At 34.2% G+C, this 14,022-nt stretch overlaps 1 protein-coding gene across 3 annotated transcripts in view; it reads right to left on the bottom strand.

Moving 5' to 3' along the window:
* SEMA3A (semaphorin 3A) overlaps nucleotides 1–14,022 on the bottom strand; it is a 468,284-nt gene that overhangs the window by 81,408 nt on the left and 372,854 nt on the right. For all 3 annotated transcript variants that reach the window (XM_086696802.1, XM_086696801.1, XM_086696803.1), the window contains 2 exons: nucleotides 11,002–11,095; nucleotides 2,032–2,151 (listed from right to left, as the gene is read on the bottom strand). In XM_086696802.1, coding sequence (XP_086552928.1) covers nucleotides 2,032–2,151; nucleotides 11,002–11,095 — 214 coding nt within the window. The remainder of the gene's footprint in view (nucleotides 1–2,031; nucleotides 2,152–11,001; nucleotides 11,096–14,022) is intronic.

Raw genomic sequence — 14,022 nt, 5'->3', positions numbered from 1 at the left:
TCACCAACTGCTTTTGGAGAAGCAGTTTCATGGACTCAAACTCAGGTTTAAAGTTGGCTAAAGGCAGCATAAACTTCCCTAAATGGACTTAGATGCATAGGGACTTCATATCACACCATGATTAAAGGAAGGGTTTGGATAGAACAGACAAACAAGTCTTCCGTTGAGGGGAGAAAATCACGGAAGGAGAGATAAAGACCGCAAAAGAAATGTACATTGGGTAAAACTATGAAAAAAATATCAATACAATTAAGTGGAAAGGCAGAGTGGTCAAACATGGAAGAGGCACACCACTCATTAATACATAAAAAAATAATAGGATGATCAGAAATGTTGTTGCAGGAGGGCAGAGATGCTGAGCTAATGGGAGGTGTGTTTTATGTTTTCAGTAGTCACTTTAAAATAAGAGACATTTCAGGACAAAGATTATTATACACAACTCACAGTCTCTGGAAGTTTCAATGAAGCTCAACAGCAGAACTGTGATCTTTCTCTAACAAACCAATGAAAGAGAGAGGTGATGAAAGGAATTTTGGGTTCCAGGAAGGGCAGGAAAAACAAGTGTGGTAGAAGTTTGAAGAATGAGAATATTCAAGCATCTTAATGAGAACTTAGACGGTAACCCATGAGCTCCATTCTTGTTAATGAAGCAAAATAAAACGAGGAAAATTGTATTTATTTATTTTAGGCATATAAATTTCGTACATTTTCTCCTACACTAAATTTACTTACATACTAAAAAGAGAAAGAAAGTAAAAAAAAGTATCTACTTGATCAAGTTGAAGCCAGTGCTTGAAGTTCAGGAAACTGGGTTCTTGTTACAAATCTTGTACTACTAGATTAGATAGAATCTTAGATAAAATATTAGTCTTAATTTCTTCACCTATAAAAACTGAGAGAGAATTTAAGGAAGATGAAAAGAGAATAAAATGAAATAATACAAAGTCCTGGGGCGCCTGGGTGGTTCAGTTGGTTGGGTGGCTGACTTCGGCTCAGGTCACGATCTTGCGGTCTGTGAGTTCAAGCCCCGCATCGGGCTCTATGCTGACAGCTTGGAGCCTGGAGCCTGCTTCAAATTCTGTGTCTCCCTCTCTCTCTGCCCCTTCCCCATTTGTACTCTGTCTCTCTCTGTCTTTCAAAAATGAATAAATATTACAAAAAAAATTTTAGAAACAATAAAGTCCTTTGAAATTTTGAAAATATTAATGGAATACTACTTGGCAATGAGAGAGAATGAAATATGGCCTTTTGTAGCAACGTGGATGGAACTGGAGAGTGTTATGCTAAGTGAAATAAGTCATACAGAGAAAGACAGATACCATATGTTTTCATTCCTATGTGGATCCTGAGAAATTTAACAGAAGACCATGGGGGAGGGGAAGGGAAAAAAAAGTTAGAAAGAGGGAAGGAGGCAAACCATAAAAGATTCTTAAAAACTGAGAATAAACTGACGGTTGATGGAGCTGGAGGGAGGGAGGGAGGGGAAAGTGGGTGATGGGCATTGACGAGGCACCTGTTGGGATAAGCACTGGGTGTTGTATGGAAACCAATTTGACAAGAAATTTCATATTAAAAAAAAAAGACAATATTTTCAACATAATGTTATTAGCATTACATTTTTTTTTAAATGTTCAGTAACGTATGATGCTCTCAGGGCACTATGAGAGACGTGGAGAAAAAATTTACTACACGTTGACATCTGTCGTGTTGTCCATGTAAGACTGGTAAGCCCTCTTATCTTTTTCCATTGCCTCCCTTCCGCAGCTCCAACCCAGATCTATTTCTTTCCACAGTTAACTGCTGAGAAACTTCAGTTTTGGCATGAAGCAAATATTTTCCTCAATTTTTAATCTCATCTGGCTCTGTTTTCCCTATTTTCTCACACCCACAGTCATGAAGTCACTAGCGCGAGTTTAAGCACGTACTAAATCTCAAGTCACACCGTTGGTACCGTACAGGGAAAGTTCTCCACTGACTACTCCAGTTAGACATGTTACGTAACATGCTTGTGCTCTTATACACACCACCTACCGTTGAGCCACCTGGAATCATGCTGCTCTGTTCTGATTGGGTGATGGTGCCCGAGAGTTCTGAAGATCGCAAAATCTCGCCCCATAAAATCAGCTGCGGTCCCGGAGTATAATTCTCCATCTACGTTGTGACAGAATAAAACCACATACATATACTTTAATTCAATTAAGGAAAGAAAAACAAAATGAATCAAAAGAAGGAAAGTCTCAAGTTATGACCCTGCTAGAAAGAACACAGATATGCTATCTGCATCATTATGCAATTACTCATTTTTATTCTATGTCTTTGTTGAAGAGTATTTTATTATGAGATCACTCACTGATTAAGCATCTACTCCGTAAGTCCTGACTTCAAATAACTGAGTAAAATATGGTTCAGTAGACATTACTAAGACCTAACATTTATTCTTTTCTACTATGATGCGAGACAAAGTGCAAAATACAGAGGTATAAAGCTACTGCTGTTCTAATATCCTTATTTATTAGGGTAGGATATCACTGTAAAATCTTCTATGGTTTTTATTTTAATGGAAATTAAACTGTCAATGTATTTCCTTTTCAGTGGTACCTGAGTTAGTAAGATTTTACAATACTTTAGAAAGAACTAGTATTTTCCTCACCAATAATTTTTTTCCTTGCTTTTATTTTTGAATGTATCAGGTGGGAGAAGGGTTCTTAGTAAAAGTTATCACATAGTCTAAAAACAAGTCCATCACGTAGTTTCATATATTAAAGAAATGTATCTGAAGAGGAGGAAATTTTGATAAATATAGGTCATAATCTCCATAGTTCAAGATTCTACTATGTTTTTTACTCATTTTTACTGAAAATATATCAACTCTAGGTCAGAGTTTAATAAATGAGGAATCATAATCACAAGGTTAAAAAAAAGGAAAAGAAAAGAGGGAGGAGAAAAAGAAGTTAATATTTACTGAACACCATTCTGTGTTTGCTGGGGAGTCATGCACTAGCTGGACACTTTCCAATTATCTCATTTAGTTCTGTCAACCACCGTGTGATGTAAATGGTATCCCTACTTAACAGTTCAAGAAACCCAAGGTTGCTCAGCTGATGACTAGGATAGTAAGGGTAAAAGTTCAAACTCAGGCTTGTTTAATCTCAAGCCTCTTACACTAAACTATACCAGCTTTTAATAAACTGAAGGTTGTATAAAAATTTTATTTTCTTTCCTTTAAACAGAAAATACCTCATATTACTTCATCTAGGAAACACAGTATTGCCTACTTACTTATAATGAATTATCAGCAAAATGAAACAAAAAATATGAAATCATCTTTAAATAAAATTACCAGTAAACTTAATACTATCTTGCTGATCATTTGGATAAGTTAATGTTTCTGAATTCAGTGCCTTGAAAATTAATCAGAAAATAAAATAGGCATAGATAAAGTATAACTTAAACATTTGTATAACACTATTATTTCCAAGGATTTTTATATTTATAACGAATTTCATATGTATATTGAATATATGAATCAGATTTCTCATGTGATATACTTTGTTCACACCCTCAATTCTCACTTCCACATGAAGGTTTTATAATGAAAACAGGCATTCTCAGTGGTCTAACTCAAATCAGTTCCTTTGGTACAGCTTGTGGTTCTCTGAAGTGTCTCGATGCACCAACCTTTGGACGACGTCCAAGGCAGTGGAGAAGAGTGATGCAGGGAGAATCAGTGCATAATCCAGGTTATAACTTGAAATATTACTAAATGACACCTTATCTTATGGACTTTTACGATAGTGATCATTTACTTTGGGTTGTTGTGAATCAAGACAAATAAAAAATGATAATGTGACAATATATTAATGAATGGTACTCATATAACATTCTAAGCTGTCATAATATGGTATCTTTGGGATTTAAAGGCATCTTGTATTCTCTTCACTTAATTAAATATCAAGTTCAAATCTGACCTCTTCTCCCCATAATAGTTGCAATAATATTTTATCTGCCCACAAGGTAAAAAATAAAGCTTTTCTTTTCTTTTTTGTTTATTTATCTTTACTTATTTATTTTGAGAGAGAGAGAGAGAGAAAGAGAGAGAGCGCAGGGGAGGGAGAGAGGGAGAAGGAGATGCCCAAGCAGGCTCCATGCTGTCAGCACAGAGCCCCAAATGGGGCTCGATCCCATAAACTGTGCGATCATGACCTGAGCCAAAATCAAGAGTTGGATGCTTAACTGACTGAGTCACCCATGTGCCCCCAAACAAACCTTCTCAAGCAAACATTCAATAATGAGCTACCTATGAGTTTCAAAGGTAAATGTTTATTGTCTCCTTAACTTTTACTTATATTTAATCACTATAATACTTTTATTAAGGTTACTTTTTTATCTTTTTACAAATAATTAATAGATGTAACAGATTTTTAAACTTCAGGTAAATTATTTTTCTTGAGATGTGTGAAGAAGGTGGTACTAATTAAAAATGTGTTGTAATAGCACCCTAAAATGTTCATGTTAATTTCAAATATTTTCATGTTGCAACAGCTCTAATAGGATGCCTTGTGTCCTCTTTACCTTGAAAAATCAAAAGTATTAAATTATTCATTGAACCTCACTGCTCTGTCAAACATGTGTTAGGTGATAAAAATCAGGAAAGGTGAAAAGAGAATCACCAAAAGTGAAAACTGAACAATTTCATATCAGAGTGTAGTCAGACAGAACATGTCCAATAGGAGGTTTAATCAGAAATGGAAGAGTAAAGAATGTCATTAATTATTCTTTTCTGGGGGGTATGCCTGGGTGGTTCAGGTCATGATCTCATGGCTCATTAGTTCCAGCCCCGCATCGGGCTCTGTGCTGACAGCTCAGAGCGTGGAGCCTGCTTCGGATTCTGTGTCTCCCTCTCTCTCTTCCCTTCCCCCATTCACATTCTCTCTCTCTCTCTCTCTCTCTCTCTCAAAAAAAAATATATTAACATTAAAAAAAATTTAAATATATTTTTATGTCTCTTTGACTTATTACATAATTGGAAATTAGTAGATTTAATCCCTTTCCCTCAATCTTTTTTTTTTTTTTTTGCTTGTTCAGTGTGAGTAAAATCCATAATTATGGTTGCTATTATGTGTAAACTCTATTCACAGGAGAGCTGAAATAACAAAAACACCACCAAAAGAAAGTGTTACTTAGATATATAGAGGTATTTGCTTCTCTTACTAATATATGTACTTGTTTTATAACTTACACTTTTTATCCACTCCCACATAAGGAAAGCAAAAATCAATATAAATGAAGGCAAAGGCAGAAAGACTGATTTTGTTTCCTTTTTTGACAATAGATAAGTAGGTCATTTAGAGAAAGCAGAGAATTCTTCAGCAGGAGAGCTACTGATCAATTTAGTACTAAAAACAGAATTAAAGGACGGACTCAGAAACCAAAGGAAGTTTGCAGTTTAGGCACCAGTTGCCTCCAGTCATAGGAAATTCCCTCCCACCTGAATATTATTTTTAGCAAGAGTCATCTGTGAGCTGTAGGGCACCAGATGATTAAGAGGCTGTGAAGGACACATTCTCATATTACCAATGTTCAATATCAGTAACTTTTTAAAGTAATATATATTTTAATAACATATATTTTTTTTTTATTTTTAGAGAGAGAGAGAGAGAGAGAGTGCATGAGTGGGGAAGAGGGACAGAGGGAAAGAGAGAGAGAGAAAATTCCACAGACCCCAATGCAGGGCTCGATCCTATGACCCTGGGATAACAACCTGAGCCAGTATCAAGAGTCAGATGCTTAACCAACTGAACCACCCAGGCACCACAATATCAGTAACTGTTTTTTATACCAGGCCTTAAATCAGAATTTCTGCTTAGATGTCAACTCTTAGCAGGGATGAATGCTCCACAGAAATTGTATCACACATTTATTAAGCTGGCCCAAATGTACAGGTGTTAAAATACTCTACTCTTGCATTTTTATAAGCAAATAAATAATAATCAACTTAGAATATATACTATTTAGGGGCGCCTGGGTGGCACAGTCGGTTAAGCGTCCGGCTTTAGCCAGGTCACGATCTCGCGGTCCGTGAGTTCGAGCCCCGCGTCAGGCTCTGGGCTGATGGCTCAGAGCCTGGAGCCTGTTTCCGATTCTGTGTCTCCCTCTCTCTCTGCCCCTCCCCCGTTCATGCTCTGTCTCTCTCTGTCCCAAAAATAAATAAAAACGTTGAAAAAAAAATTTTTTTAAAAAGAATATATACTATTTAATAAACTTGTGTATTTCCACTATGGATTAAAGACCTAGTACCTTTTGTGGCTATATAAAATGATCTAATGAAAACTGAGTATAAGAAATTTACTATACCTCAGTTGGCTTATTTTTGAACAAGCATGTTTAACAAAAAAAAAAAAGTCACCTCGCCACCTTCTTTTGCAGTTTCTAGGTCATTAATGAAGTTATCAAATTATATGTTGATTCTTGGGCATAGTGCTAATTTTCCAGTTTTCTGACCCTTAATATAAGTCTTCTTGAAAATCTGAAGTAGTAGATAGGTAAATGTTATCCTACAATGATTCAAATAGCATTATGGTTAGGATACATATTTTTTCCGTATGTACTAAGCTACTAGTGAAATAAAACATGAAATTTACCCAATTTTATTAAATTGCTGGTACAACAGTGTACTCAATTAGTTGTTATATATATCAAAGTGGTTGTAGATACTCTAATAGTTTTTAGTCTCTACAAAAAACACCCTATAGCAAGTCTGATGTCTCAAAAAGAACACATCAGACTAAGAAAAACTAGTGCTGACAGATGTAACTAAGAACCTAAAAACTGTCAACTATGAAAGTTGCTAGTTGAGTATACTGCCATTCTTCCTTAACTGTAAGCCTTCTAAACTGTCTCTAAGGAAAGCATTCTTTACTGAGATGAACAAAAAGTTGAGTGAACTGCATTTCCACCATGGCAGAGTTACCTGAGAAGCATGTGTTGAAAACAAAAGTTCATATGTACTCTGGACTTTATGTTCACAGCTCAATATGAAGTAAAAATGTGGCTTAGATCAGTTAATGTATTGGATTACAATTCCTAAGAAGGGTGTGGTGAGAAGTAGAAGGTAAAAAAAAAAAAACATTTCCTGATGAAACTGCAGCATTACTAACACAGGTGTAATGTGGGACATGGATGTTGAGCAAAAATCAAACAAACCTAAAGACAAGCCATTATGTTGTTAACACCTTAAGTAAATTCCACTCACAGAACAGCACAGTAATTAGAAACAGAGGAAAAATAAATTTGTGTGTCTCTCTCTATTACATGGATACACACACACAGACACAGATACACACACACACACACAGTGCATGGATGTAATCCATTTCTTCAGAGTAAAAAGGTGTGGGAATAATTTTACATTTTTACATTTACTGAACATCTTCTCTGTATGAATAAGTATAATGTGCTGGCTTTGTTATTTATATCGTACATTTAAAACTAACATTTTTAAGTAGTTAATATGTGCATATGGCACAAAATGAAAAATATAAAATTTATAAGGTATCAAATCTGTCTCTCAGACTCTCAGACTCCTTTACAGCAACCACTATTACTTTTTTTTTCTTGGTTTCCACTTCTACATATATTCCAGAAATATGTAAGCACTCAAATGTGATATGCTATTAAATTGTCTTATTTAGTTCTCACAACTAGCGGAATTAGAATGTCCATGCCATTTTACATATAAAGAAACTGAGGCTCAGAGAGGTTCAAATAATATTTTCAATTACAGTTAATTAACTTAGGGAGTACCTCTTTGATCTAATACCAAGTGAGAGCATATTCTAATGTCAAATTACATTCTTTCCTGGGGCAAGGCAGAATTCTAGCTTGGGGAAACAGATCATAACTAAAAGTCCTAGACCCTTGCCATAGATTTCAATAATATGATTTAGTGATGGATTATTTCTAAATTATTAGGACTATAATGCCTGGAGAAGACTTCAATAAGGAAATAAAACTGCTTTTCAAATTGACTATTGCTTTTATGTCATGAAAACGTGAGATGACACTTAATTAGTGAGGAAAATACAAGATTTTATTCTTGCAGCCACACCTGGCATTTCTTCTGAGCAAGGGAGAAACTGCTATTCTTAATAAAAAATAAATAAAGTCATTAAAATATTTACAGGTAGATGAAATAAAAAAAATACTTAAAAATAAATACTGGACCTATTTCATATTGACAAAATGATTTTTATTAAAGGAGATTTGAAAAATTAACTTTACTAAGGTCATTTAAAAACTTAGGACCTGTTACAGGATTTGGAGACTTAATTTAGTAGCTATGCATGGCTAAGGAAAGAATCCATATGTTTTGTGGTCATCGGCTTAAAAACCATTTTGAAAAGAAGTTATACTAAACCTTGATAAATTTCATGAACTAATTTTTTAAGCTGTCATCTGGCTTTAAAGCTTATTACTGGTTGAAACTGCTTACTAGGGGGACTAGTGACATAAAAAGTATCTGCTGTCAGGATTCAGCTAACCAGTTTATAGGTGGTTTGAGCCAAACATGAAACTTTATTTCCTAGTATTGGGAACAGAAACAGCCCGGGACAACCTTGAAAATTTCTCTTATGTGCTGAAATAAGGAGAATATATTCAGTCTTTCGGGCAGACAGGCTTTCCCAACAGGCAATCTCTAACACACAATGTACTACCTGTATATTTCAGAGACAGTTCTTACTGTTATATGTAAAAGTTTGGGAAAATATTCATGTTGAAAAAACTCCATTAAATCATCAAGCACTCTTTTTAAAAAATCACAAGAGAAAATGCCAAAAAAACCCACCAAGGGGAATTAAGTGTACTATGAGAAGAAGAATTTATAGTACAGTTATAAGGAAAGCAAGTAACAAAGTCACAGCTCTTGAATGAAAATGATGTTCCAGAGATTTTGAGGGATTTTCATTTTTCTGTACCTTGCTATTCAGCTGATTTAGAAATTAATTTATGTGGGCTTGAATAGTTTTCCTTGTCAATAAGCACTAAATACCTCTAATTGTTACTCAACTATTTGACCATATCAGAGAGGTGAGGTCTGGATTTCCATTTGAAAGCTGCTTCTTTTTTAGCCACACATCCTTTCCTTGATTCATGAAACTTCCATCATTCTCTTTTCCTTTTCACAACCCTAAACAGCTTTTTCAAAGAAATTCTAATATAAAACCAAAACTATGGAGTTTCATATTCTTTGTGGACTTGTGTGGTTGCATACCATATGAACTATGTAATACTTACTTGTCATCATCCTTTCTCGATGGAATATTAAAATAAATAATCAAGCAAATCCCCACTGAGAAACATACCACAAATTAAAGCTGCTTTAGGCACGAGTTAACATACTGCTTTTTGAACAATATCTATCTTTTTTTCTTCAGTATGCAATTTAAATAAGTACAGGCTGCAAGTTTGTGCAAGGTAGAACTCCTCCCCTTTATTTAAGACAACTTTCAAATTTCTGTGTGTGCACTTAAGGAAGTTATCTACATGTAATCACTAGGCCAGCTGTGAAGAGGAAAATTATAAGTGTGCTATGTTTGCTGCATTCCTCCAGGTCTTAAACTTTTGTTAAAATGCTTCATGAATGTATCAAATGGACTGCAATTGTCTACATTTGAAAAGCAATAGAGGAGATAATTCATGTTGTACTGTTCTCATTCTTAATAGAAAAGAGATCAGAGATCAGCGGAACATACTAGTAAACACTAGAGAATAGTGGTAAAAATAGATCTTCATAGTTAATGCTGTAGTCAATATGACTAGAGTTTATTTTGCTAAGTAGAAAAAAAAGTTATTTTTTAGAAACAAAAGACTGGCAAAATTGAACCTTATGACATATCAAATAATAACCTAAATTTACTTTTTAAAAATCTAGATTTATTATGCAAGATTCAATTAGACATGTTATGCTTGATAAGTTTCACAACCATTTTTGTTATGAAATAATTACCTTCTATGTTTTCTAGAAAAGGAAACAAAAAAAAGGAAAGAAAACGAAAGTTATATAATTTCTACATGATCATATAGAAAAATGTATTCAGGAACAGACTAATGACTCAGAATCTTTTGTGTTTTTGTTTGTTAGCACGCCTAAAAGTCCAAAAAAAGAAAAAAAAAAAAAAAGAAAAATTGTTGAATGATGTATCACCTTTTTTTCATGTGTTTATTTAGTGGTAGTCTAAAGGTGATTAAAAATATGTGGAAAGAATTCTTTATTTTTCAATACAGACTAAAGTTTTCTCCCTCTTTAGCTTATTTCAATCTTTCTATCTCCATCCTTTGAAGTATGACTAAGGATTCCCCACCCATCTGCATTGCTGAAGGAAAAGAAGAAAGAAGACAACCAGAAAATGATGGTTAGAGGCAAGTGTAGAGGAAACACATTAAATGTTTTGTTAGATTAAAAAAATGGCGTAAAGCAAAAAACAAAAAAAAGATGAATAGTGAAGTCCTTCCTTCATTTCGAGGTCACACAATAGGTTCTCTGAGAATTGTATGACCATTAAAACTATACTGATTAAGTTATCCAAATGTTGAGAGTGTGACAAATCTTGTAATTACAATGAACAAAGATAGACAATCTCATTCTTTCCTTCTGACTTGTCAAAATTCTCCCTTGAAACTCCTCTTTTATAAAAAGAAAACCAAAACGACTTACTCACAGATAAGAATTTTAAAGTCTTAGTGGAAATGTATGGTGACAGCGCAGGCAATTTTAAGGACACGTATTATACCATTTTGATTAAAAAGAATCACAGACCAAACAGTACAATAATCAAAGCAGCATTTAGTATTTTTTTCTTCATTTTCAAAATATTTTAAAATATCTCAACTGGCATCCTCCTAAAATAGTTTGTGATTAGTAATGGAAAATGTTGGTATATAAAAAGGAACAATCTGGTTATTATCTATAGAAAATTCATTGTTTAACTGTTGACCACGCACCTATTAAAAGAGATGCCGTCAGCAGTTTAGGGTCATATGGACTCTTCCCACGGCCATTTTCAAAATGGGAGTCCTCCAGCTTAAAAATATTATCCTGTAGAAAAGAGAAAGAAGGGGAGAATTTATTTAAAACAAGAACTATGTTAACATACCTGTTAACCAGAGAGAGGTTGAGCATTTGTGTCTACCATCAAGCAGTATTATTTGTGTAAACTTTAGAGATGGCAAAATAATTTAAGTGGATTAAAACCAACTATTAGTAGCCAAGCATTTACTTGCTCCGTGATTATTAGTACAATTAGCATGTTTCAGGTAATAATGTACAAATGAATTCTAAAGAATGAGACCAGTCGTGATAAGAATAGAGTGATCATTTTATCACATAGATATGCCAACCATGACCCTAATGGCTCTTGAAGGAAAGAATTTTAAATTTAAATGATTCTTTTTCTTCCTACACATAGAGGAAAATATAGCAATTCACTACATCAGATATCTAGAATAAGACAGATTATCTTACTTTTCTGTATGTACTTTCCAGAAGGAAATGCTAATTAGCCATAGCAGTCACTTGACCCACTCCATCGTTCCCTCAACTTTTCTGTTTATGTTTCTCGAGCATTTTTAAATTACTCACACTAGAAGGTGGAAGATACCTGAAACTATCTTTCTCAATTTCTGTAAGTGTGAAATATCACACTGTATGTTATGGAAGGTGTTGCCTGAAGGTAGTGTCATCAGAACAATAGCACAGAGGTGACATATGTTTATCACAGGAAAATCTGCTCAGCTGAGGCTCAGGTACCCAGAAACTGGAACATTTGACTACATACAGAAATAATCACAAGTACCACGGTAGAAAATATCCAGAAAGCACTGCAACAAAAGCCTTAATAAGGAAGTAAGTAACTCATGACTGAGACCCCATCTCAGCTACAGGTGTCTAGCTACTGAAATGTCTATGTGACCATGGAGTAAACCGGGGAGAGGGGTCATTTCTAAACCCTCTTTTTAGAACCAAATGCTCTGGGAATTAATTAGGTCAGAATATACATGCTTTTGCCAGTAGCACATTAACTTGTCCACAGGCTGAAATAAAATAGCTTTTTTGGCAATTTCTCTACAATTCACATAAAGTATTTTCTATCTCCTTAGAATAATAAAGGGTATTCATTTTATGGCCAATAAAGATCACTTTATTTAACATTTAATATTTCTGATGGAGCTAATGGCAGGGTTTCAAATCATGACTCTTAAAATTCATTTGAGTTAGAAAAGAAGAGAGAAAAAGGAAGCCAACCAACAGTGTTTTCCATCTTTATTACTGTGAGAATTACTGATTTTAGCCTTTTTTGCAGTGATTCTGTATTTGGTAATCAGCTATTCCCTAGTTATGACGGTTGTTTAGCTGAGTTCTGAAATATACAGAGCACAAAAATTTATGGGGTTTCTCAGAATTGTGCTAAGGTGCAGTGGGAAGGGCAGTGAGTCAGAAGTCAGGCCCACCTGGCTCAATGATTAGCTCTGTTATTTTTTTGTCACCTATTAATGTCTCTGAGCCCTAGGTCTCTAAAAGTCAATGGCAATAGGATATGTAACCTCACGTTTAAGGATTGAAGAACTGAAACAAAGCATTTTTGAGGCAGCAAAATAAAAAAAAAAACACAAATTATTTTTACTTTAATACTGTTCATATAACCACTATAACCAAAGATTATTCAAATTTAGCGCATATCGTTATCATTATTATAAACTTTCCTAGTATAATTTGAAAGAAATATTACTTTAAGACAGTTATGTGAGTTAGAAAATTATAAACCTATTTACAGATACAAATTTATCATAGGCACATATGAAAATTATAATATGAAACTTGACATATGCCAAGAAAAAGTACAGAAGAATCTCTTGAGTATTAGATTATTTTGATAAAAATTAGGTAATAAACCGGAATTTTCTCAGTAAAAGATACACACTCTGTTGCCACAAATCACAGAAAATGTTATTAAAATTTGTATGATTATTTCTCACAATAAGGAAGCAGTAAGGAGAAGTGATGGTGTGGCTGAAAATACTGTTATAAATATTATTATAAATTTCTTGTCCTCATAAGACATTTTATGACACTGACAAAGATAGAGGAGCCATCCATCAAAGTAGGAGTCACTGAATGTCTGGGATCATGTGTCCAAGTTAATAAGACAATGCCAAGGTAGATAAGAAGTACTTCCAACCTCAGGTTTAATATTTGATTTACAAGGTAAAGGATTAAACTTCATAGAAGAGAGTTTAAGCATGTCAGCTATGGTTCGAGAGAAGATGAAAAATTACCTTTTGCCACGGTGTCAGATAATGTGCTCAAAGCTGGCCTTCTCCTTTCCCCTTTTTCCTTTAAATGTAACTCTTACCCAAATTTCTGGGTGTCCATCATGTAATTCTATATTCTTACACAGCTTTACTAAAGAGTAAAACATTGAATTTCCTTTCCAGCCTACAGACAAGGGAGCCTGGAATAAGTATAATTCAATTTCTGAATAGGAAGGTAAAAGACTTTTCTTACACACAACTGTTTATAGTGTAAAATTCATACCCATTACATATAATAATGGGGTGCAAAGGTATTGGTATCAGACAGAACCAAGTATTATCCCGGATCTTTCTTTTATTAATTCTGGGCCTCAGGCAACTCCTACAGCCTTCTGAAATTCCAATTAGTATGCACTCAAAAAATATTCATTAACTTCATTTTTCCATTGTCTATGGTTGCCACAATAAAAACATTCTTTCCTATATTGATTGATATCTCTTGCGCCATATTGGGAATGCCTGCCTATATTTTCACTGGTAGAAATTAGGATAGCTATTGAAAATATATGTAAATGCCTTGGACTCCCAAGATGCACTGAAAATCTTTCTTATGTACAACTAGATCACAGTCTAGTTCAAAAGCTTACCTGAAAAAAATATCATGAATTATAATATGTATAACATTTCTCAACTAAAATACACTATCCTTTTAAT

Source organism: Puma concolor, chromosome A2 (assembly GCF_028749965.1).
Source record: "Puma concolor isolate L17-30 chromosome A2, mPumCon1.1.hap2, whole genome shotgun sequence".
In the NCBI taxonomy this organism is placed as follows: Eukaryota; Metazoa; Chordata; class Mammalia; order Carnivora; family Felidae; genus Puma; species Puma concolor.
Note: the sequence above shows the minus strand (reverse complement) of the source record. Positions and strands in the feature narration are given on the sequence as shown.